The sequence below is a fragment of the Nicotiana sylvestris genome, chromosome 9 (genome assembly GCF_000393655.2).
Source record: "Nicotiana sylvestris chromosome 9, ASM39365v2, whole genome shotgun sequence".
NCBI classification, from domain to species: Eukaryota; Viridiplantae; Streptophyta; class Magnoliopsida; order Solanales; family Solanaceae; genus Nicotiana; species Nicotiana sylvestris.
The window spans coordinates 116,849,386-116,876,145 of NC_091065.1; the positions used below are offsets into that span (position 1 = coordinate 116,849,386).

Consider the following 26,760-nt stretch of genomic DNA (forward strand, 5'->3'; position numbering starts at 1 on the left):
AGTAACTAGTAAGATGTGATACTGGAAGTACAGTGTCAAGATAAAATCGAGACCCATCATTGTTTAAGAAGTTAGTAATATGAACTTGAGGATTCCATTGTTTTTTGCCTACATCAAGATTGTCATAAAAGAGGACGACTTAGCTACATCTGAGTTTATACTAGTAGTACTACTGTTACTAACGTTTTGCCTTTTTTTTTTGACCTCTCTCTGCGTATGAGTCACGAAAAATTACCAGACTTTTCACTTCAATCATAACTATCCCAGGCCCCAGCATTTAACTAAGCAACAAGGTTCACATACTAGTTGCTTCTCAATAATTTCATGCATTATTCCCTTTCAGCATTGAAGTGCTCTTTGGTTTTCTCCACTCCATTTCTTCTTGATCTGGGAATTCAATAAAGGAGCTTTCTTGGAATAATTGAATCTACAAATCCTTTTTGTTATTGCTCAATTAATGGCTTATGCTTCCGTTGTTTCTCTTGCTCAAACTGCAGACCAACTCAGTTCCAGAATCCCAGGTTTGCTTTCTGACCCAACAATAGAATCGCTAGCCGGATCTCTTGAATATTTCAAAGGCTTTCTTGATGATAGTAGCAAGAGAAGTTATCACCAAGAAAAAGTCACTTTTTGGTTAGAAAGTTTAAACATGTACTAAATGAAGCTGAAGATATTATTGAACTAAATATTTGTGAAATTCATGAAAGGGGAAGTTTGAGTGGTATTGAAAAAGCAAGTGAAGATTTACTAGCAAGTTTACTACCAGTAGTACAGCAAATTGAGTAATAAGGAAAGAGTTGGTGCTGAGTCTTGAGACTTGCACTAGCCATGGCCATGGCATTGAACCTGCTGATGATCATTTCAAGACTCGGGAATCCATGCTTGGAAGTCCGTCTAGAAGTAGTTTTAAGACAAATGCTGTTGTGGGTCTTGATGATGATTTGGAAAAGATCATAGAAAGACTACTTGGGTCCTCATCCGAGAGAGAAGTTATTGCAATTACAGGTAAGGTTAATTTGATGTATGATCATTGAACTTTACCCACTATAATAGTAAAGTCACAAAACTAAATTTTGGTCATGATAAAATTATTATTTTACCCACTATAATAACAGTCACTAAACTATTTTTTGTCACATTAAAGTAACTACATTTAGCCACTGTAACAGTAAAGTTACCTTGACGGCTAGGTTTTGTTCTTATAGTAGGTAAAATTTAGTGATTATGTTCAATTATTTTAATGTGACAAAAGCATTGGCGAAGCCGGGAATTTTCCCAAGCCTATTCAAACTTTAAAAAGGTGGACAAAAATTCCCCGATAAAGGGTGTTTAATATATGTTATATACCTCTAAAACTTAATATTTTACCTATATATACAATATAATTTTTCTGCGAATTGACCACCCTTGATAGGCTGTAGCTTCGCCCGTACAAAAGTAGTTTTGTGACTATTGTTATAGTGAGTAAAGATAAGTGACTTTACTTTTAGTGGGTAAAGTTCAACTATTTTATTTTTGAAATGGACAAAGTTTAGCAACCATCTGTGAACCCTTACAGGTATGGGTGGTATTGGCAAAACGACACTTGCTAAAAAAGCTTATGATCATCTTCAAGTTAGGTCTCGCTTTGACATTCATGCGTGGGTTACAGTATCTCGAGAGTATGAAATGAGAAGATTGTTGTTAAGTCTCGTCTGTTGCATTCCAGGCATGGCCGATAAATTTCTAGAGAAGACTGAGGATGAATTAGCAGAGTTGTTATATAGAAAACTAAAGGATCGAAGATATCTGATTGTCGTTGATGATATTTGGAGTACCAAAGTTTGGGATAATGTAACAAGATGTTTTCCAGATGACAACAATGGGAGTCAAATCATATTAACAAGTATGCTTAAGGATGTGGCTGCTTATGCTAATCCTGATAGCCCTTTGCATGAGATGGGGGTATTAAGTTTAGATGATAGTTGGAAATTACTTTCTATTAAGGTTTTTGGGGCAAATGATGTTTGTCCTTCTGAATTGGAGGATAATGGGAAGCAAATAGCAGAAAAATGTGGTGGACTTCCTTTGGCAATTCTTGTGGTTGCAGGATATCTTTCTGAAACTGCTAGGAGAAGAGAAAGTTGGATTATTGTTGCCAAAACTGTAAGTTCAGTTGTTGCTAATGATCCTGATAAATGCCTAAGAGTGCTTGGTATGAGTTACAATTACCTACCAAACCACCTCAAGCCATGCTTCCTCTCTATGGGAGCTTTTCCCGAAGACTTTGAAATAAAAACTCGGACTTTGATCCAAGTTTGGGTTGCTGAAGGGTTTCTAAAAGCCGAAAGGCTCAAGAGCTTGGAAAAAGTTGCAGAAGAGTGTTTGGAGGATCTTAGTAGTAGAAATCTGATAATGATAAGAAAGAGGAGGTTTAACAGCGAGATCAGAAGTTGTGGCATACATGATTTGTTGAGGAACTTGAGCTTAAGAGAAGCTGAAAAAGAGAAGTCTCTGCATGTGACATCAATTCATTATGTCTCAAACTTTCTAGCTCAAAGGCATGAGCGTCGTGGCTTTAACTTTCTTTCCGACATTTCTCTGGATGATTCTAGTGAGTTATCATCTCAAGTTGTTCGATTGATGTTTTTCTGGGGTAAACTATTAATACATGCTCCGCCTCATAGGAAAATGTCCTTATTCACAAGCTTCAAACTTATCAGAGTGCTGTCTATTTTTTCTCATTTGTTTTCTTCGTTCCCAGTTGAGATAACACGGCTAATTCATCTGAGGTACCTTTGGATTCGATCAAATGGTAATCTTCCTGCATCAGTGTCTCAGCTTTATCATCTGCAAACATTGGTGCTTCAACAGACGGAATTATTTTATATGTACAAAACTTTAATTTTGCCTCGGGAGATCTGGAACATGACACAGCTGAGGCGTCTGCGTCTACTGAGTAGAAACTATTTGTCTAAGCCTAAAAGAACTGATGAGGGAGCAACAGAGAGTGTTTTGGGGCTAAGAAATCTAGAGGAACTTTCTCATTTATGTTTAGCTAGTTGTACAGAGGAAGTCTTTTCATGCCTGTGAGCACGTGATTTTTGCCTTACGAAAAACTACTCCAAAATAAATCAAAATAAATTTCTTTTACTGTGTAATTTCTGAATTTGCGTGATGATAAAATTTGTTTATGTACGTAAAATGTTTGCTTTGTCATAATAAATCAAAAAATAAAATAAAATACATATTGCATGCATATAGGATTTAATTATACATTTAAGAGATAATTTAATTAAAATCACAAAAATATGCGTTTGTTCTAATTTTAATGTTTCATTGTGTGATTGATGTTTTGACTATGTGTTAAATAATTGTTATGAAGTAATTAATATTTTTGTGTAAGGTTAAAAAATTGTTTTATAATTTTTATTAGGATTTTTTTTATTAGAAAATATATGTAATTGTGAAAGAATATTGGACCTGGATTAAAATCCAGGCCCAAGTGAACTAATTACCCCAACAGCCTAAACCAAATTACCCCCTTTTTAGCCCAGGTCCGGTCCAGTCCGAAGAGAGTCAATACGACAGCGTTTAGTCATGGCTCAGCATGGACCGTTTGATCAAATCCAATCAACGGACGAGATCTTCTACCCTTACCCGAAACCCGTAACCCGACCCTTTGACCCAATACAGGCCGACCCTGAACTTAGACCAAACGATGTCGTTCGGATTAGTGGATTAATCCTGGCCCTTAATCTTACTTGATCGGACGGATAACATCAGTCCACCCCAACCCTATATAAATCCCAAACCCTTACCCCGACCCCTAACTAAACACCCCCCCATCCTCTCCTGTTCATCATCTTCTCAAACAGACCCCTAACCCTAGCCGCCCCTATTCCCCTTCGCCTGAAACCCGGCGGCATCAACGCCGCCGGTCACCAAAGTAACACCCCAGAACCCCCTGAGCCTCCTCTATCCAAATATGTTATCTGCTTGGTTCGAATCTCCCTGAAGGTTCTCGAATCTTCATTTGAAGATTCAAGCCAAGTTCAGATCTAAACCAAACAACACCTAGTTAACACCATAGCTTCCCCTAGTCATCCTGAGTATGGATCTGTTGGTTGTTTGGATCGAATCAGTTCTGAACTTCTCGAATCTTCTTTTGAAGATTCGGACCAAACAAGGACGAACTCAGATCCATTTCAAACTAACACCAAATGACCCCTAGGCTACCCTCACCCTTATATCATGTTTGATTCCTTTCGAATCTAACCAGAAATGATTAGGTCCCAAATCGAACCTTCAGGAAACCTAGAAATACCAAACTTCTGGATTTTTATCCAAATTGATTAAAGGATTGAGGTTTAATCGACCTTAGTCGAAGTATTTTCAGTGGAAAATACTTCGACTAAGGTCTGTTTGATTTCAAACAAAAAGTCCAAATCCAAGTTGAGTTCGAGTCGGAATAAAATTGAAGATTCGAAGGTATTTTTCTATTTATTTTTTTGTATTATACGTGTATTTTTGTGTTTGTTCTAGTCTGTGTCAATAGCTTTTTAATTTTTCATATTTGTTTTGATCAATTCTGTCATTTCTGTCTACTTAATCCGAATGTGAATTGTTTCTGTTGGTTGTGATTGTTTACAATGTGTGTAATCGACTCGATTAGGTTCGTCGATTAGTTATATTACGAATTTTTCATTTCTGAAAATGTTAACTAAAACAGTCTGCTTCTATTGTTTTAGACTAATTATTGACAAATGTTGTAAATAGTCAATTGATTAATGCTCGTCAATTAAATCATGATTGTTTGTGAATCAGTGAATTCAAATGTATGTTGTATATGTTATTGTCTGAACATTAAAGTTTCAGGGCATTGTCAGTATTGACAATGATCCTGTGTGTGTTTGATCTTGGTTTAATGTTAAGTCCAGTCTGAATTGTTATGATAATTTCAGAAATATGCTGTTATGATGTTAGTTCTGAATTCAGTATAATATTGCTGTAATATCAAGTTTGAATTCAAGTTTACAAAAGTTGTTCAAATACAATTGTGTTAGGAGGTTAATAGGATTGGTTATAGCTGTAAATCAGAAAGATAATTAAGTTTATACAGATTTTAGAATCTGTTTTACAGAAGGTTCTGATTTTTCAGTAATGACATCAGGATTTCAGGGGCATTTCTGGGAATGAAACAGTAAAAACAGGGTGTTAGTGCTAGTGTATTATAATGTAATGTTAGTGACTATTAGTTAATGATACTAATGGGGAACAAGGGATAATGGAATGCTGGAAATCAGGAAAAGTTCACTTAATGGGATTTAAAGTAGTAAAAGCAGATTTTAATAGAATTTTTCTGTTTTTAAAAGATATAAGGGGTCCAAGAAGCACTTAAATTGCTTAGGACCAGCCCTGTATAAATACAGGAGCTGGACAAACAGTTAAGGGGGAGAGTTTCTTTTCAGAAAATAAAGGCAGTTTTTCAGAGAAAGAGAGTTAGAGAAGATTTTAAGAAAGAAAAAGAAAAGGAGAAGGAAGAGATTTTTAGGATTAAGATTCTAAAAAAAAAGAAAAAAAAAGAACTCAGATTCTGTTTAAAAAGGAAAGAGAGGAAGAAAACAGAAAGAGAAATAGAAAAGAGAACATTCGCACACACACACACAATCTGAAACAGAAAAAATCAGAAATAAGGAATCCACAACAGAAAGAAACTAAAATCTGAAATGCATTCTTTCTGGAATCTGTCCGTTGTTTGCCTGTGAATGTTATTCAGAAAATCTGAAATTTCCTTAAGTCTCTGTCACTGTTCATCTGGGTCAACGGGTCTTGTTCAGGCTTGTTGTGTTATTGGTATATTCTACTGATTTTGTTATTGCTGCTACTGCTGAAATTTACTCCTCCTACCTTCATTTTCAGGTACATGTCTTTTAAATTTTATGTTGGAAAGAGATTCAACATGACAAATAAATAGAGTTTGAATTGTAATACTGTCTTCTACTCATTTGAGTTCTTTAGTTGAAAATTTCAGCTTTGGTTTCATGTTGGTTAACCAGTAGTGAGTTCGACTCGATGGCTACAAGTTAACTGTTTTATTTTTGAAATTCATATAAAACTTTGTAATAATGTTATTCATGTCAAATTTCATTAGTTTAGTTATCTATGAGTTGTGTAAATAGGAAGCCTGCAGAAAGTTGGCTTTATTTACATTTTTTGCGGTATTGTTAGATAGGTATAGCATAATATGGAAATATCAAGGAAAATATGCTATCAGTTTATTTTGTTAGATAATTAATTGTTGTTTAAAGCTAGATAATGATTGATTGCAATTAGCTATCTTTTGGCATAACATTGGTTGTGTTCATAATCCACAGTTGAAAGACGAGTTAGTATAGTCCATTATGTTTATGATGTCAAATATGGTAAGTAATATTGTATGCAATATTCATTTTTATTTAGTCAATTAGACTTGTTCTCTTTCTTAATAATAAAAGGGTTTATGAACTTATACGATGTAAAAGTTAATGGTTGTAATAATTCATATAGATCTAGAATCAAATGGGTTTGAATTATATATATAACTCAATCATAGGCATAATTAATTAAGTTAATTAGGCCTATTAGATTAAAAGCAAGCATATAAGAATGAAAAGAGATGTATAAGCATAAATTGCCACACTTCATATCAATGATAATTAGAAGTAGAATTTGCATTAAGTAAATAATGAAAATTCTCGGAAAATATTTCCTTCCTTTATGAATCATTTATTTTCAGTTTCATATGCAATTTATTCTTTGGCATATATATATATATGTCATATTTGTTTAAAAATAGTATTAATCATATTTTTATTCTGTTCTTTGAATTTGAATAGTCTTGGATAAACATGTTATATACGGAAATTATAATCAATGGGCAACATTCAAAAATTGTGAATTCTTTTTCAAGAATTAAGGATATCTAAAAATGAAGATTTCTCATAATGTAATAAAACAATTTATGGAAAAATCCCTAATATCATTACAAAAATGTCGCGCAATTAGGGATACGTTCGCGTACCCTGATTATATTTTTAAAAGCTAAATTCGAATTATGCGTACGCGCAATTTCGAACGAATATTTAATAAAAAGGATTTTTCCCGAGGACGTTAAATTAATTTCATAAAAACCCGAGATGTGCGGTTCACTATTTAAGAAAAACAAATATTCTTGATTCGACACAATTTCGAAAAAATGATTGTTTAATAAATATATTATCAAAAGTTATCGTGTACACGTACGCGTGACACAATTCCGCATTTTTAAATTTATAACACGAATATACGTACGCGTAATTCGATTCAAAGAAGGGTCCTCAATCACAATAAGTATAAGCGGTAGTAAAATCATGTAACATCAATATATTTAATAAAATCAAGATAATTAAGCCAATAATAAAAACAGTTAAGCGACCGTGCTAGAACCACGGAATTCGGAAATGCCTAACACCTTCTTCCGGATTAACAGAATTCCTTACTCAGGATTTCTGGTTCGCAGAATAATAAACAGAGTCATATTCTCCTCGATTCAGGGATTGAAATTGGTGACTTGGGACGCCTTAAAATTCCCAGGTGGCGACTCTGAAAATAATTAAATAAATCCCGTTTCGACTGTCCTTTAATTGGAGAAAACTCCCCACGCGCCCCCGCGGGCGCGGCAAAAAGGAGGTGCGACAGCTCTGGCGACTCTGCTGGGGATAAAGTGTTATTGTAACCCAGAACCATTGGTTCAGGGTTTAAAGAATTCGAGCTTAAAATATCTGTTTTTATTGGCTTTACTTACTATATAATTTTCAACTGTTTATATGCTAATATGCTAAATGTTTTTTTTACCGCTTTAATATTATTTGAATTGTGAATATATACAACTGCTACGAAACCCCCTTCTTTCTGAGTCTTCTGAATTTATGGTGTACACGTGCGCGTGACCCACCTTTCTGTTAAAGTCATACCAAATAAGACGGAGTTGGGACAAGTAACTAGGCCGGGCAGACTTTCGTGCTCCCGGTACGTTGCCCCCGCTTCGGCTCAAACTGTCTGTTTGGGTAAGCCAGGTTTAGAACAATCAACCTCAGGTTTTACACTTAGAATAACTCAGCCATGTACCGGATCCCTAGTAGGAACGAATATTTGCATCATATGCATTTGGCCTTGGAGACTCAACACAGGGGTTGGGTCTGTCTAGGACAGGTGAACCAAAAAATTAAAAGACCATCATGATGCATCCTACTTGTTACTTGTGCATTCATTTGCCTCGAACATGCTTGTTGACCAGCTTAAATAAAATCATGGTAAGAAGCAAGGAATAAAATGGGTTGCTTTAAAATTTTCGAAAAAATATAGTTCTAAATTTTGAAATAAAAGTATTTAATAAAAAAAAATATTCGAAAATGATTTTTAGTATAAATTTTGACTTTATTAAAATTAAATTTCAGATACAAAATGAGCACTACACAAAGCCCCTCATCCACAAGTACGGAGGAATTTCTATGTCAGCTTCAAATGTGGTGGTATGATTTAGGCGAAGACGGTCAAAAATGGGTCGTCAAGCATTTGGGAAATCTCACGGACATTATGAAAGTTGAGCCTCGGGATGATCTGATTAAGGCATTAGTAACTTTCTGGGACCCTGTTCACAATGTTTTTCGTTTCTCTGACTTCGAGCTTACTCCTACATTAGAGGAGGTAGCTGGCTATGTTGGTTTTGACGGAAGTTTAAGAAATCAAAGCTTGATATTCACAAAGGCTCCTTCAATACATCGATTCTTCGGTCTTCTGAACATCAGCAGTCAAATCAGGAAAAGCAATGTCATCAATGGATGTTGTTCCTTCAACTTTTTGTATTCCAGGTTTGGAAAGTCAGATGGGTTCGAAATTCATGAGAAAGGCCTTACTAATAAGCAAAACAAAGACACTTGGCAGATGCACCGTCGATTTGCTTTCATGGTGGCTTTTCTAGGAGTCATGGTCTTCCCAAATAAAGAGCGAACAATTGATATTCGCACCGCAAAAATTGTGCAAATCCTCACCACTAAAGAAAATCACACCCTTGTCCCCATCATTCTATCAGATATTTATCGGGCTTTGACTTTATGCAAATCAGGAGCGAAAGTTTTCGAAGGATGCAAAATTTTGTTGCAAATGTGGGTGATTGAACATCTCCAACAACAACCCAAGATCATACAGTATGGGTCGAACAAAGCTAATTGCATCGAGAGCTATGAGGAAAGAACAAAAAATTATCAAGCTCCAGAAGGGATAGAAGCATGGGTATCTCATCTAAAGGCTTTAACGGCAAATCAAATTGAATGGACTCTGGGATGGCTCCCGATGAGAGAAGTAATACATATGTCAACCTCAAATAGTTATCTACTACTATTGGGATTGAGAAGCATTCAGCCGTATGCACCACTAAGAGTCCTAAGGCAACTAGGGAGATATCAAATAGTTCCTGATGAGGAAGATTTGAGTATGCAAGTAATCGAGTTACACCCAGAAGCCACTATTCCCGAAGCTTCACTTCAGCAAATGTGGAATGGGTGCCGATACTTGAAAAGTGATACTCAAGTCCTAGACACTACCAAGGGTGAGATAAATCCTGGATATGCGAGGTGGTTCGAAAAGCGGTCTCGCGTGGATGATGTACCAGAACCTGAGCTAAAAAGGCCAACAAAAAGACCCCATGTTCAAAACTTCAATGATAAAATCCAAGAACGGTTAATCTGGGGAGAAAAAGAAAAAGGGTACAAAGCCACTATCCATGCCCTAAAAGAAAATCTAAGAAGCCTCAGTTTGGAGAAAGATTTGCAAGAACAAGAAGCCAAAGGCGAGAAAAAGAGTCTAGCTTGTGAGAATGAAAATCTTCATGCTCGATTCCTAAAAATGAAAAGAGTCTCTGAAACGCCAAAGAGAAGCTGGAAGGATCAAAAAATCATCGCCAATCTCTTCGAAAAAATGCAAGATTATGATTCCATTCTTGCGGAAAACGAAAGGGCATTGAGCAAAGCAAAAGAAAGGATCCAACAATTAAACGAAGAAGCCAGATCTAACAAGGAACGCCAAGATAGGCAATCCGAAAAAGACAAGGCTCAATTCAAGAAGGAAAAAGACTATTGGATGCGATCAGAAGACCAGCTTCGTGCACAACTAGAAGAGGCAAGAAGATGCAACAGAGAATACCAACAAGCAGACCTCGACAGGGAAAGATCGCAAGCAAGATTAGAGCAGGCCAGACTCCGAGCTCTATTAGAATCAGCTTTAGATCGTGAAAACCGTGTCAGAGACATAGCCACCACTCGTCAGCAGCAATTGCAAGACCAAGACCAACGTCTCCAAGGTTTCAGGGCACAAATCCACGACTTGGCAGTCTTCACATCTCAAAGTTATGTAAACTGCCAAGGAATGGATTATGAAAGGTTTACAGAGCATGCGCCCACTTTTGCTCGTCATCTAGCAATGGAGTTGGAAAGGATGTATCGTACGCTGGGAGGCCATCCAGGTCAAGCCCCACATTGAGCAGATAATCCAATATTAGAGAACAAAAGTGGAAAGTGGGGCATTTTGTGAGATGTTATGAATTGTATCTTTTATTTTGATTTAAGTGTGTGTGTTTCAAGCTATTTTCTTAAAGTTTTCAAATGTAATTCCATCTTTGTGTAATAAATAAACATGATTGACTTTGGTCCGAACTACGCAAGGTCTAATTCATATTTGACATGATACGATTCGACCACCACGATCAAGATATATATAGTAAATAAATGCAAATGACAATTTTTCAATTTCAAGAAAGCTGGGACGACACAAGCAACCGAGCGAATGCATAATAGAAAGGGATTATTTGTCTAGGAGCATTGCATCTCAACGTGTGATTATATATGTGTTAAACTCTCAAAACTAACAAGTTTGTCCATTTTCAGAATTCAACCAGTTAGTTTCTCTAAAGAGTATACTGGCATATTATCACTATCATACAAGATCAAAAGGACCAATACCCGAAAGTATGTCTATCCCAGATGTTGACACAGGTATGGAGATAGAAGAGATGGATGTCGGGAAAATGAAAGAAGAAATGCTTAAGCTCAAGCAGCAAATGGCTGAAATGTACCAAGCTTGGTCTACAGGACAGTTACCCCCATCTTACCCAAATAACCCTGCTCCATCAATGATCCAAACTCAGGATAATATCACCACTGAATTATCCCCAAGTTTCCCCATTTATCAGCACTACCGAGGCACCACCTCTCAGACACCGCAGTCTCCACCTCCAAAACCAGTTCCGTACCTTCCTCCACCTATGACTCCTGTTTTTGTAGCACCTCCCCCTGCTACATTTCACAAATCTCCTAGTGAGCCTACATTTCAGGCCCAAGACAACCAATATTACCCCCCGGAGCCCACCTTCAAAGCCTCCGAAATCAATTCACCTGCTCCTCGGTTTGATCTCCCAACCGAAATTGACAAGCCAGCCAAAAATGCTGAACAAGAAGAGATGTTCAGGAAGGTCAAAAGTCTAGAACAGTCGTTCCGAGACATGCGGGGATTAGGTGGGCAAGTCAGTGTAGCCTACAAAGATTTATGCTTATTCCCTAATGTACAATTGCCATTTGGCTTCAAGATGCCCAAATTTGACCTATACAGCGGGCACGGCGACCCAGTAGCCCACTTAAGGGGTTTCTGTAGCAAGATGCGAGGAGCTGGGGGAAAGGATGAATTATTGATGGCTTACTTCAGTCAAAGTCTAAGCGGATCAGCTTTGGAGTGGTATACACGCCAAGACCATGGAAGATGGTACACCTGGGATGACCTGGCACAGGCATTCGCATACCATTTCCAATACAATCTGGAAATCATCCCAGATCGATTATCTTTGACCAAATTTGAGAAGAAACACAATGAAAGTTTCAGAGAGTATGGTTTTCGGTGGAGAGAACAGGCAGCAAGAGTGGATCCTCCTATGAAGGAGAGCGAAATGGTAGACTACTTCCTCCAAGCCTTGGAACCAACTTACTACGCCCACTTGGTTTCAGCGGTTGGAAAATCATTCAACGAGGTAGTGAAGATGGGAGGTATGGTGGAAGAAGGCCTCAAGACAAATAAAATTATGAGCTATTCAGCAATTAAGGCAACTACTCAAGCTATTCAAGGCGAGGTAGGAGGAATCGGAAGAAAGAAAAGGGAGGAAGCAACCGTAGTTGATTCAGGAATTTGGCCGGGACCCAGGGGTTCACCGCTTTACTATAATCAGCAACGACCTCGCCAATCAGCTTACCACCATGATTCATCCCAACATTACTATCACCCTTCAGAGCCTCATTTCGCCATTAACCACGCTCAAGCATACAATCAGCCACCTGTTCACACCAATTGGCGTGCTCCTGTCACACCAAATACCTACCCCCGAGCTTATCCCGGACCAGGTTTCAGGCCTAGGCCAGCATTCAGGGGAGAAAGGGAACAGAAAAAGAAAACTTACACTCCATTGGGAGAGTCTTACACTAGTCTGTTCCACAGGCTGAGACAGTTAGACATGTTGAGACCAATACAATCCAAGCTACCCAATCCTCCACCAAAGAATCTGGATTACACCATTAGCTGTGAATATTGCTCCGGTGCACCAGGCCATGATACGGAGAAATGTTGGCATTTGAAAAATGCAATACAAGAGCTGATTGATACTAATAAAATCGAGGTTCAAACCCCCGAAGCTCCAAATATCAATAGAAATCCAATGCCAGCCCATCAAGAGGCTAATATGATAGAAATCATACAAGCTGATGGGGAGACAAAGAAGCCGTCACAAACTGTCATGATGATCAAGTCTCATGAAACCAAGCCAGATAAGCAGTTAATGGAGGAGAAGCCGGTGTCTAAGCATAACAAGAATGGTGGTGAACCGTCTATGATAGTCGATGAGGGATCATCAAACAAAGTTGCCACAAGACAAGAGAGGCCGAAGGTGATAGTACCAGGGGTTGCTAACAAACCCGTTGTATTCGTAGAAGGAGCACGTACAGATCGGGTTATTATTGCACCTGTAATCCAGCTGCCAATCATCAACAACAAAGCCATCCCATGGAACTATGAACGGGTGATCGTAATGTACAAGGGCAAAGAAATCAAGGAAGAAGTGTGTGAGGTACAAGGCTTGACTCGTTCGGGAAGATGTTTTACTCCCGAAGAGCTGAGAAAAACTAAAAACAATCCAATGCCAACAAAGAAAGCTGTGACGGAAGAAGAGGCGGAGGAGTTTTTAAGAAAAATGAAGCTCCATGATTATTCTGTTGTGGATCAATTAAAGAAGACCCCCGCTCAAATTTCATTGTTGTCATTACTGATCCATTCAGAGGAACACCGTCTGGCGTTGATGAAAATCCTGAATGAAGCTCATGTTCCTGAAAAGATCTCTGTAAATCATTTGGGCAAAATAGCCAACAGAATCTTTGAGACAAACAGGATTACATTTGCTGATGATGAATTACCTGTGGAGGGTACCGAGCACAACAGAGCTCTTTACCTCACCGTGAAATGTGAAAACTCCGTAGTAACCCGGGTATTGGTCGACAATGGGTCCAGTGCAAACATATGCCCTCTCTCCACTTTAAACAAATTAAAAATTAAAGAGGAGAGGATCCAGAAAAATAGCATCTGCGTACGAGGATTTGACGGGGGAAGCAGAGATTCATTTGGCGACATAGTGTTGGAGCTAACTATAGGGCCAGTTGAATTCACAATGGAATTCCAAGTGTTGGACATATCTGTTTCCTACAACTTGTTATTGGGTCGACCATGGATCCATGCTGCTAAAGCAGTCCCGTCAACACTACATCAGGCTGTCAAGTTTGAATGGGACCATCAAGAAATAGTCGTGCATGGAGAAGAAAGTTTAAATGCTCACAACAGCACCATTGTACCAGTCGAGGGAGCAGAAATTGACCAAGGACCATGGGTGTACCAAGTGTCCGACACAGTGTCAGTAGAGAAAATTCCAGAAGGGAAATACCTTCCGAATCCAAAGATATCTTCTGCATCAGTCATGGTAGCTTACGAAATGTTAAAGAATGGCTTTATACCCGGCAAAGGTCTGGGCTTATCTCTGCAAGGAATTGTACAACCAGTATCTCTCCCCGAGAACTGGGGAACATTCGGTTTAGGGTTCATACCCACTGCCAATGACGTGATAAGGGCCAGGAAGCTGAAACACCAAACATGGGTTCTTCCAAAACCAGTCCCACATCTGTCAAAGTCTTTTGTCAAGACCGGCGCTAAAAATCGCCCGGTAACAACAATTCCTAAATCCCAGGTCAATCCTGAGGAAGAATTAATTGAAAGGTTCGAGAAATTGTTTAGTGATGTGAATATGTTGGAAGACGGAGAAGGGTGTAGCAACGCAGAAGTTCAATTCGTTGGACCGAAAACAAAGCTCAATAATTGGATAGCCACTCCTCTCCCAATTCGAAAGGAGTCTTGGTAGTTTATTTTGATTTTTCTTTCAGTTTGTTTGGGTTATTTCAAGGTTGTAATCCCAAAGTTTATCTTACAGTTGGTTTGAAATGTGCAAAACCTTGTTATCTTTCATCATCCAATAAAAAGCAATTTCCTTTTTATTTTCATTCCTAATAGCTTTCTTTTCTTTTTCTTCTTTTCTATACAGTTCCTTTTACGCTGGCTCTAGTGATATGGCATGCATGAGGAATCCTCAGCCCAGTCTTAAAAATCAATCTGGTTCCGAAGTAATAATTCAAGAAATATATTGTGATTATGAATCAGAATATGATGAAGATGAGGTTTTTGAAGAGATTAGTAAAGAGTTAATTCACTTTGAGGAAAAAATCAAACCTAACTTGAGTGATACCGAGGACGTCAATATAGGGGACACGAGTAATGTCCGGGAAACTAAAATAAGTGTCCATCTCGAACCAAAGATCCGAGAAGAGTTAATTAAAGCACTCATAGAATTCAAAGATGTTTTTGCATGGTCGTATGACGACATGCCGGGCTTGAGCACTGATTTAGTGGTCCACAAATTGCCCACCGATCCAACGGTGCCTCCTGTCAAGCAGAGGCTGAGAAAATTCAAGCCTGATATGAGTATGAGAATTAAGGAAGAAATCACCAAACAATTGGAAGCAAAGGTCATTCGAGTCACTCGATATCCTGTTTGGTTGGCTAATGTCGTTCCTGTGCCAAAGAAAGACGGCAAAATTAGAGTATGCGTCGACTATCGCAATCTCAACAAAGCAAGTCCAAAGGATAATTTCCCATTACCCAATATCCATATTTTGATCGACAATTGTGCCAAGCATGATATAGGGTCTTTCGTGGATTGTTATGCCGGGTATCATCAAATTCTAATGGATGAAGAAGATGCAGAAAAGACGGCATTCATCACACCATGGGGAACTTATTGCTACCGGGTAATGCCATTCGGTTTAAAGAACGCCGGAGCAACCTATATGAGAGCAATGACCACAGTGTTTCATGATATGATACATAAGGAGATTGAGGTATACGTGGACGATGTGATCATAAAATCAAAGCATCAGGCCGACCACGTTGGAGATTTGAGGAAGTTCTTCTTAAGACTTCGCAGGTACAACCTCAAGCTTAACCCTGCCAAGTGCGCATTTGGAGTTCCATCCGGAATTCATAGTCAGTCGACGAGGCATCGAGCTAGATCCATCAAAGATCAAAGCCATCCAAGAACTACCACCCCCAAGAAACAAAACTGAAGTAATGAGTTTGTTGGGAAGGTTAAATTATATTAGCAGGTTTATTGCTCAGCTCACAACAACTTGTGAACCAATTTTCAAATTGTTGAAAAAGGATGTTGCGGTCAAATGGACTGATGAGTGTCAAGAAGCGTTCGATAAGATAAAAGGGTACTTGTCGAAACCACCCGTGTTAGTCCCGCCAGAGCCAGGAAGACCTTTGATTCTTTACTTAACGGTTTTGGAAAATTCATTTGGTTGTGTATTGGGGCAACATGACCTCACTGGCAGAAAGGAACAGGCCATCTACTACCTTAGCAAGAAGTTCACAGCTTATGAGGTTAAGTATACTCATCTGGAAAAGACATGTTGCGCCCTAACATGGGTAGCTCAAAAATTGAAACACTACTTATCATCCTACACTACTTACCTCATTTCTCGGTTGGATCCATTGAAATACATTTTTCAAAAGCCTATGCCAACGGGAAGACTTGCAAAGTGGCAGATATTGCTCACGGAATTCGACATCATCTATGTGACTCGAACTGCAATGAAGGCTCAAGCACTGGCCGATCATTTAGCCGAAAACCCGGTCGATGAGGAATATGAGCCGTTGAAGACTTATTTTCCTGATGAAGAAACAATGCATATCGACGAGGTGGAACAAATTGAAAAACCTGGCTGGAAACTTTTCTTTGATGGGGCCGCCAACATGAAAGGAGTCGAAATAGGAGCTGTAATCATTTCTGAAACAGGGCATCACTATCCTGTTACGGCTCAATTACGATTTTATTGCACCAATAATATGGCTGAATACGAAGCTTGCATTTTGGGGTTAAGGCTAGCTGCAGACATGGGTATCCGAGAAATCTTAGTCATGGGAGATTCGGATCTTTTGGTACATCAAATTCAAGGAGAATGGGAGACCCGAGACTTAAAGCTCATCCCGTACCGGCAATGTCTACATGATCTTTGTCAGCGGTTTCAATCAGTGGAATTCCAACATATTCCAAGAATCCATAATGAGGTAGCCGATGCATTGGCTACTTTGGCATCAATGTTGCACCATCCGGATAAAGCTTATGTAGATCCAATACATATTCAAGTCCATGATCAGCACGCTTATTGCAATATGGTTGAAGAAGAATTTGATGGCGAACCATGGTTCCACGACATCAAGGAGTATATCAGAATGGGGATATATCCCGCACAAGCCACAGGAGACCAAAAGAGGACCATTAGGCGATTGGCAAATGGATTCTTCTTAAGCGGAGGAGTTTTGTATAAAAGAACACCAGATCTTGGATTATTAAGATGCATAGATGCCAGACAAGCTACAGCTGTCATGTCTGAAGTACATTCAGGAGTTTGCGGACCCCACATGAGTGGATATGTGTTGGCAAAGAAAATCCTCCGAGCTGGTTACTATTGGCTTACCATGGAGCGAGATTGTATCAGTTTTGTGCGCAAGTGTCATCAATGCCAAATACACGGAGATTTGATTCATTCTCCACCATCCGAATTGCACACAATGTCGGCACCATGGCCATTCGTCGCTTGGGGCATGGATGTGATCGGACCAATTGAACCGGCAGCATCCAATGGACACAGATTCATTCTGGTAGCTATTGATTATTTTACCAAATGGGTTGAGGCCAAGACATTCAAATCAGTGACCAAGAAAGCTGTGGTCGATTTTGTCCACTCAAATATCATATGTCGATTCGGAATCCCGAAGGTGATCATCACAGATAACGGTGCTAATCTTAACAGCAACTTAATGAAAGAAGTATGTCAACAGTTTAAGATTACACATCGTAACTCTACCCCATATCGGCCCAAGGCGAATGGAGCAGTAGAAGCAGCCAACAAAAACATAAAGAAGATACTTCGGAAGATGGTAGAAGGTTCAAAACAATGGCATAAAAAATTACCATTTGCATTATTGGGATACCGCACTACTGTTCGCACTTCAGTAGGAGCAACTCCTTATTTGTTGGTATATGGCACCGAAGCAGTAATCCCTGCAGAAATTGAGATTCCTTCCCTTCGGATCATCGCCGAAGCAAAGATTGATGATGATGAATGGGTCAAAACCAGTCTGGAACAGTTGAACTTGATTGACGAAAAACGATTGACCGCAGTATGTCATGGTCAATTATAGCAAAGAAGAATAGAAAGAGCATACAACAAAAAGGTGCGTCCCCGGAAGTTTGAAGTAGGTCAGCATGTGCTGAAACGCATTCTTCCACATCAGGTCGAAGCAAAAGGCAAATTTGCTCCGAATTGGCAAGGGCCATTCATTGTGACCAGAGTATTATCGAATGGTGCACTATGTTTAACAGATATTGAAGGCAAATGCATAGATATGGCGATTAATTCTGACGCGATAAAGAGATATTATGCATAACTTTTTGAATGTTTATATTTAGCACTATTTCGAAGATTGAAATGACAAAGGCAATTTATTCTGCTATCCAAACACTATAACATTTGCTTCCCCTTTGAGCCATACTTGTTTATTTCCTACCCTCTCTTGGAATCAATAAGAAAAAAAAAATCAAAATCTTCACTATTATATGGTGAACTACGTTTGACCTGATTCCTCAAAGAAGGATACGTAGGCGCTTCACGGCTCGGTCATAGGGTGCACAATATACGTAAAATGTGCACAAAAAGAAACATCGAGCGACCCCAATCAAGGAACTGGGGCAAGAATTGTATTGGAAATAAGAAAAGATTCCAAGAGTTGTAATTTTAAACACATACCAAAATTATTTAGCTTTTCCATTTCTAACCCCATACCAGAAAGACCTTTCGACCAATCTTAGAAAAATGCTAAGTCAAGCAAAAGAAGATGGTTCATAATATTCTGGTACAAACAAGAAAAGAAAGTAAAAACGAGAGAGTCTTATAGGTGAAAACCCAAACGGGCACCATAAGGCGACGGAAGTTGAGAGAAAAGTAAAAATGAGAGAGTCTTATAGGTAAAAACCCACACGGGCACCATAAGGCGAAAAGGAAGTGAAGAAGTGAAAAACGAGAAAATTTATCGATGAAAACTCCTTGAGATAATTGAGAGGAGATTGATTAAAAGACTGGGTTGATTAATCCGAAATGCATACCCTGATCATTGGTGCCAGTAATTCCAATCAGATAAGTCCTTTATTCCTTTTCCAACAGTCATCCAAAAATTGGATTTTTCTTTTCATTCTATAATTGTCGAAATCAGCGTATTTCGTTACTAATAATCTTACTTTCTCCAAGCTTTGAGATAAGTTTTATTCCAAACAAATAAGAAGGAATGTCAAGGTATACTACCAAGATTCAAGGTTACAAAATACAGCCACGAAAGGTGGGAGATAAAATACGGGTGTAAGAAAAATGAAATCAAAAGTGGATCAGCAAAGTCAATAGAGGCACATGATTACAGTTGAAAGGTTTTGAAGGAAAACACACAGAAGGGAATCCTATAGTCAAGGATCAATTACAAAGACAAAACAGTCTTTTCAATCATTCCAAGGCAATAAAGAGAGACGAAGAGAAACATCACCATCTGCAAGAATACCACAGCCAACCACCCTGCTTTAAACTAACGAAGTTTTCTTTGATTTAAAACAGGGGCAAAAACAATATTTGTGTTAGGAAATACCTGGCAAAAGAATTAAAGAATTCAGGCGTCCACCTGGAGAATGAGGATGAAAATTAAAGAAATCAGGCGTCCACCTGGAGAATGAGGATGAGAAAAGAAGAAATCAGGCGTCCACCTGAAGAATGAGGATGAAAATTAAAGAAGTCAGGCGTCCACCTGGAGAATGAGGATGAAAGAAATCAGGCGTCCACCTGATGAATGAGGATGAAAATTAAAGAAGTCAGGCGTCCACCTGGAGAATGAGGATGAGAATTAAAGAAATCAGGCGTCCACCTGGAGAATGAGGATGAGAAAAGAAGAAATCAGGCGTCCACCTGGAGAATGAGGATGAAAATTAAAGAAATCAGGCGTCCACCTGGAGAATGAGGATGAGAATTAAAGAAGTCAGGCGTCCACCTGGAGAATGAGGATGAGAATTAAAGAAATCAGGCGTCCACCTAGAGAATGAGGATGAGAAGTCAGGCGTCCACCTGGAGAATGAGGATGAGAATTAAAGAAGTAAGGCGTCCACCTGGAGAATGAGGATGAGAAAAGAAGTCAGGCACCCACCTGGAGAATGAGGATGAGAAAAAAGAAGTCAGGCGTCCACCTGGAGAATGAGGATGAGAATTAAAGAAATCAGGCGTCCACCTGGAGAATGAGGATGAGAAAAAGAAGAAGTCAGGCGTCCACCTGGAGAATGAGGATGACAAAAGAAAAGAAGCAGTCAAGGCACCCACCTGAAGAACGAGGGAATGAAATTGAAGTGTTGAAATCAAAAAGCCCGCTCATATGAGAAAGGAGCACACTTAAAATCAATAAAGCAGAGGAGTCCAATAGAATCCCCAGCAAGAAACAACAAGAGCTTCAAGAAAAATACGAAATAAGCCAAATGCCCAAGATTCACCAAGATATCAAAACAACAAGAAACGCAAGGGCATGATCTAGATAAGATTTTATAATTCATGTACCATAGTCTAGTTTAATTTTGTATTTCCTTTAAAGTAAGGTGTAATAAGGAGGTCAGCGAGCAGTAAAAACAGCACGAAGCAGCAGTAACATCACAGTCCCGTGGTAGTCCCAGCTACCCAAAATTCCCGAACTACATTGACCTGATTCCTTTATAGCCAAGGATATGTAGGAAACCTTTGAAGCAGAGGTTCGGTCAAATATTTCCAAAAAATGCTTCCCACGGAGTATTCGAACGGGCAGAAATCGCTCGTGTCCGCTCACTTTATCTTTGTACGAAAACTCTTCGAGTTTCCGCACAAAGAGGGGCAGCTGTGAGCACGTGATTTTTGCCTTACGAAAAACTACTCCAAAATAAATCAAAATAAATTTCTTTTACTGTGTAATTTCTGAATTTGTGTGATGATAAAATTTGTTTATGTCCGTAAAATGTTTGCTTTGTCATAATAAATCAAAAAATAAAATAAAATACACATTGCATGCATATAGGATTTAATTATGCATTTAAGAGATAATTTAATTAAAATCACAAAAATATGCGTTTGTTCTAATTTTAATGTTTCATTGTGTGATTGATGTTTTGACTATGTGTTAAATAATTGTTATGAAGTAATTAATATTTTTGTGTAAGGTTAAAAAATTGTTTTATAATTTTTATTAGGATTTTTTTTATTAGAAAATATATGTAATTGTGAAAGAATATTGGACCTGGATTAAAATCCAGGCCCAAGTGAACTAATTACCCCAACAGCCCAAACCAAATTACCCCCTTTTTAGCCCAGGTCCGGTCCAGTCCGAAGAGAGTCAATACGACAGCGTTTAGTCATGGCTCAGCATGGACCGTTTGATCAAATCCAATCAACGGACGAGATCTTCTACCCTTACCCGAAACCCGTAACCCGACCCTTTGACCCAATACAGGCCGACCCTGAACTTAGACCAAACGATGTCGTTCGGATTAGTGGATTAATCCTGGCCCTTAATCTTACTTGATCGGACGGATAACATCAGTCCACCCCAACCCTATATAAATCCCAAACCCTTACCCCGGCCCCTAACTAAACACCCCCCCCCATCCTCTCCTGTTCATCATCTTCTCAAACAGACCCCTAACCCTAGCCGCCCCTATTCCCCTTCGCCTGAAACCCGGCGGCATCAACGCCGCCGGTCACCAAAGTAACACCCCAGAACCCCCTGAGCCTCCTCTATCCAAATATGTTATCTGCTTGGTTCGAATCTCCCTGAAGGTTCTCGAATCTTCATTTGAAGATTCGAGCCAAGTTCAGATCTAAACCAAACAACACCTAGTTAACACCATAGCTTCCCCTAGTCATCCTGAGTATGGATCTGTTGGTTGTTTGGCTCGAATCAGTTCTGAACTTCTCGAATCTTCTTTTGAAGATTCGGACCAAACAAGGACGAACTCAGATCCATTTCAAACTAACACCAAATGACCCCTAGGCTACCCTCACCCTTATATCATGTTTGATTCCTTTCGAATCTAACCAGAAATGATTAGGTCCCAAATCGAACCTTCAGGAAACCTAGAAATACCAAACTTCTGGATTTTTATCCAAATTGATTAAAGGATTGAGGTTTAATCGACCTTAGTCGAAGTATTTTCAGTGGAAAATACTTCGACTAAGGTCTGTTTGATTTCAAACAAAAAGTCCAAATCCAAGTTGAGTTCGAGTCGGAATAAAATTGAAGATTCGAAGGTATTTTTCTATTTATTTTTTTGTATTATACGTGTATTTTTGTGTTTGTTCTAGTCTGTGTCAATAGCTTTTTAATTTTTCATATTTGTTTTGATCAATTCTGTCATTTCTGTCTACTTAATCCGAATGTGAATTGTTTCTGTTGGTTGTGATTGTTTACAATGTGTGTAATCGACTCGATTAGGTTCGTCGATTAGTTATATTACGAATTTTTCATTTCTGAAAATGTTAACTAAAACAGTCTGCTTCTATTGTTTTAGACTAATTATTGACAAATGTTGTAAATAGTCAATTGATTAATGCTCGTCAATTAAATCATGATTGTTTGTGAATCAGTGAATTCAAATGTATGTTGTATATGTTATTGTCTGAACATTAAAGTTTCAGGGCATTGTCAGTATTGACAATGATCCTGTGTGTGTTTGATCTTGGTTTAATGTTAAGTCCAGTCTGAATTGTTATGATAATTTCAGAAATATGTTGTTATGATGTTAGTTCTAAATTCAGTATAATATTGCTGTAATATCAAGTTTGAATTCAAGTTTACAAAAGTTGTTCAAATACAATTGTGTTAGGAGGTTAATAGGATTGGTTATAGCTGTAAATCAGAAAGATAATTAAGTTTATACAGATTTTAGAATCTGTTTTACAGAAGGTTCTGATTTTTCAGTAATGACATCAGGATTTTAGGGGCATTTATGGGAATGAAACAGTAAAAACAGGGTGTTAGTGCTAGTGTATTATAATGTAATGTTAGTGACTATTAGTTAATGATACTAATGGGGAACAAGGGATAATGGAATGCTGGAAATCAGGAAAAGTTCACTTAATGGGATTTAAAGTAGTAAAAGCAGATTTTAATAGAATTTTTCTGTTTTTAAAAGATATAAGGGGTCCAAGAAGCACTTAAATTGCTTAGGACCAGCCCTGTATAAATACAGGAGCTGGACAGACAGTTAAGGGGGAGAGTTTCTTTTCAGAAAATAAAGGCAGTTTTTCAGAGAAAGAGAGTTAGAGAAGATTTTAAGAAAGAAAAAGAAAAGGAGAAGGAAGAGATTTTTAGGATTAAGATTCTAAAAAAAAAAGAAAAAGAAAAGAACTCAGATTCTGTTTAAAAAGGAAAGAGAGGAAGAAAACAGAAAGAGAAATAGAAAAGAGAACATTCGCACACACACACACAATCTGAAACAGAAAAAATCAGAAATAAGGAATCCACAACAGAAAGAAACTGAAATCTGAAATGCATTCTTTCTGGAATCTGTCCGTTGTTTGCCTGTGAATGTTATTCAGAAAATCTGAAATTTCCTTAAGTCTCTGTCACTGTTCATCTGGGTCAACGGGTCTTGTTCAGGCTTGTTGTGTTATTGGTATATTCTACTGATTTTGTTATTGCTGCTACTGCTGAAATTTACTCCTCCTACCTTCATTTTCAGGTACATGTCTTTTAAATTTTATGTTGGAAAGAGATTCAACATGACAAATAAATAGAGTTTGAATTGTAATACTGTCTTCTACTCATTTGAGTTCTTTAGTTGAAAATTTCAGCTTTGGTTTCATGTTGGTTAACCAGTAGTGAGTTCGACTCGATGGCTACAAGTTAACTGTTTTATTTTTGAAATTCATATAAAACTTTGTAATAATGTTATTCATGTCAAATTTCATTAGTTTAGTTATCTATGAGTTGTGTAAATAGGAAGCCTGCAGAAAGTTGGCTTTATTTACATTTTTGCGGTATTGTTAGATAGGTATAGCATAATATGGAAATATCAAGGAAAATATGCTATCAGTTTATTTTGTTAGATAATTAATTGTTGTTTAAAGCTAGATAATGATTGATTGCAATTAACTATCTTTTGGCATAACATTGGTTGTGTTCATAATCCACAGTTGAAAGACGAGTTAGTATAGTCCATTATGTTTATGATGTCAAATATGGTAAGTAATATTGTATGCAATATTCATTTTTATTTAGTCAATTAGACTTGTTCTCTTTCTTAATAATAAAAGGGTTTATGAACTTATACGATGTAAAAGTTAATGGTTGTAATAATTCATATAGATCTAGAATCAAATGGGTTTGAATTATATATATAACTCAATCATAGGCATAATTAATTAAGTTAATTAGGCCTATTAGATTAAAAGCAAGCATATAAGAATGAAAAGAGATGTATAAGCATAAATTGCCACACTTCATATCAATGATAATTAGAAGTAGAATTTGCATTAAGTAAATAATGAAAATTCTCGGAAAATATTTCCTTCCTTTATGAATCATTTATTTTCAGTTTCATATGCAATTTATTCTTTGGCATATATATATATATATATATATATATATATATATATATATATATATATATATATATTATATTTGTTTAAAAATAGTATTAATCATATTTTTATTCTGTTCTTTGAATTTGAATAGTCTTGGATAAACATGTTATATGCGAAAATTATAATCAATGGGCAACATTCAAAAATTGTGAATTCTTTTTCAAGAATTAAGGATATCTAAAAATGAAGATTTCTCATAATGTAATAAAACAATTTATGGAAAAATCCCTAATATCATTACAAAAATGTCGCGCAATTAGGGATACGTTCGCGTACCCTGATTATATTTTTAAAAGCTAAATTCGAATTATGCGTACGCGCAATTTCGAACGAATATTTAATAAAAAGGATTTTTCCAAAGGCGTTAAATCAATTTCATAAAAAACCGAGATGTACAGTTCACTATTCAGAAAAACAAATATTCTTGATTCGACACAACTTCGAAAAATGATTGCTCAGTAATTATATTATCGAAAGTTATTGTGTACACGTACGCGTGACACAATTCCGTATTTTTAATTTATAACACGAATATACGTACGCGTAATTCGATTTAAAGAAGGGTTCTCAATCACAATAAGTATAAGCGGTAGTAAAAACAGATAACATCTATATATATTTAATAAAATCAAGATAATTAAGCCAATAATAAAAACAGTTAAGCGACCGTGCTAGAACCACGGAATTCGGAAATGCCTAACACCTTCTTCCGGATTAACAGAATTCCTTACTCAGGATTTCTGGTTCGCAGAATAATAAACAGAGTCATATTCTCCTCGATTCAGGGATTGAAATTGGTGACTTGGGACGCCTTAAAATTCCCAGGTGGCGACTCTGAAAATAATTAAATAAATCCCGTTTCGACTGTTCTTTAATTGGAGAAAACTCCCCACGCGCCCCCGCGGGCGCGGCAAAAAGGAGGTGCGACAGCGCCTTCCCAATATACGTAAATTGAGTATTCTCGATGCTGCTTCAGATGATGCATCTGAATACTTAAAATATCTCCTTTTGGAGAAACTTGAAACGTTGAAGTGCGTCTGCTATGGTCAAAAGCGGCTCTCCTTGTCAAACTGGTGTGCTTCCCTAACATATGTTAAGAGGTTAATATTATCTGGTTGTCTTCTGCTTTCCGAAGACATGGCAAATCTTGCTACATTGCCAAACTTGAAGTGCTTAAACTTAGAGATAACGAGTTTGTAGGTCAAGAATGTAGACTAAGTGATGAAGATGAGTTCAACCAGCTAAAGTTCCTACTACTTGCTGAGCCACGTCTCGTGAAGTGGGAAGCTGGTAGTGTTAACTTTCCAACTCTTCAAAAGTTAGTTTTGAGGAAATGCATCCGTCTTGAGGAAATTCCGATTGATATTGGGGAGATATGTACATTGGAGGCAATTGAATTGATCTGCTGCAGCGCTTCTGCACAGAATTCAGCAACAGAAATTCAAGATGAACAAGAGAGCATGGGAAATTCTTGTCTTGATGTTCGTGCTTATGGTAAGTTTGTAGAAATATCAGCTCAATATTAAGCATTAGTTTCAAATTCTGACTGCTCTTGATATGAAGTATTTCATGAAATCACTCCTTGAGATGCTCAAAATTCTACAAACTAATCATGATTAGATTATGCCCCTAATCCTTGAGTAGGCTGTTGCTACCTTCGGATCTTCTATTTTGCCCCTCTCCTCATGCTATAATAGGCTTTTCTACTTTTTGGATCTTCCATTACTTGCTGTTTACTGACTGATGAGTTTCTCTCTTGCAGCTAATGATGAATCTTCGTCGTTGTTCGACTTCTGGAGAGCTGTACTAGATTGAGCTTGAGAAATATATATATATATATATATATATATATATATATATATATATATATATACTAAAGATTGAATGCACCATCTTGAAAGGGAGTCTTGGAGCAACGTAAAGTTGTCTCCCTGTGACCTATAAGTCACGGGTTCGAGCCGTGGAAGATTGTCTACATCACACCCGTGCGGCCCTATCCTGGACCCTGAGTGCACATTTTCTTATCCTAATCATAGGATGTGCCTATAGGATGCGTCTGTTGTGCTACATACTTAGTTATGTGCATTGCAATGGTTGAAATATTGTAAATGACTGGATGTTGTTATTGTCTATGTTTTGGATACTTAATTAGTCAAGGATCAATAAATTCCTCAATCCAATAATCAGTGAAATCTTTAAGGAAAATAAATCACACATTACAATTCGAATCAACATATACATAACACATAGTAGTAGTTATATCTATCTGAAACTCTTCGATTCAAATTATTAATATCCATAAAATTATTAATTTACTCGAGATTGAACAATTGGTATTGAATACATAGCTGTATATAGATATAAAAGTGTATAT

General features: G+C 37.6%; 1 protein-coding gene across 1 annotated transcript; it reads left to right on the forward strand.

Moving 5' to 3' along the window:
- Nucleotides 1-457: 457 nt before the first annotated feature.
- Nucleotides 458-26,201, forward strand: LOC104226599 (putative late blight resistance protein homolog R1B-14). The gene is made up of 6 exons (XM_070157755.1): nucleotides 458-633; nucleotides 827-1,005; nucleotides 1,559-2,635; nucleotides 2,744-3,068; nucleotides 25,522-25,880; nucleotides 26,149-26,201. Exons 1-6 carry the CDS (start codon nucleotides 458-460, stop codon nucleotides 26,199-26,201), a joined length of 2,169 nt encoding a protein of 722 aa, XP_070013856.1.
- The last annotated feature ends 559 nt before the right edge of the window (nucleotides 26,202-26,760 follow it).

Excerpts from the sequence above, each read along its gene's own strand:
- LOC104226599 (XM_070157755.1), top strand. The coding sequence starts at position 458 with ATGGCTTATGCTTCCGTTGTTTCTCTTGCTCAAACTGCAGACCAACTC. Across the intron at positions 634-826 it reads CAAGAAAAAGTCACTTTTTG|CCATGGCCATGGCATTGAAC; the intron begins GTTAGAAAGTTT and ends GACTTGCACTAG. Across the intron at positions 1,006-1,558 it reads AGAAGTTATTGCAATTACAG|GTATGGGTGGTATTGGCAAA; the intron begins GTAAGGTTAATT and ends GAACCCTTACAG.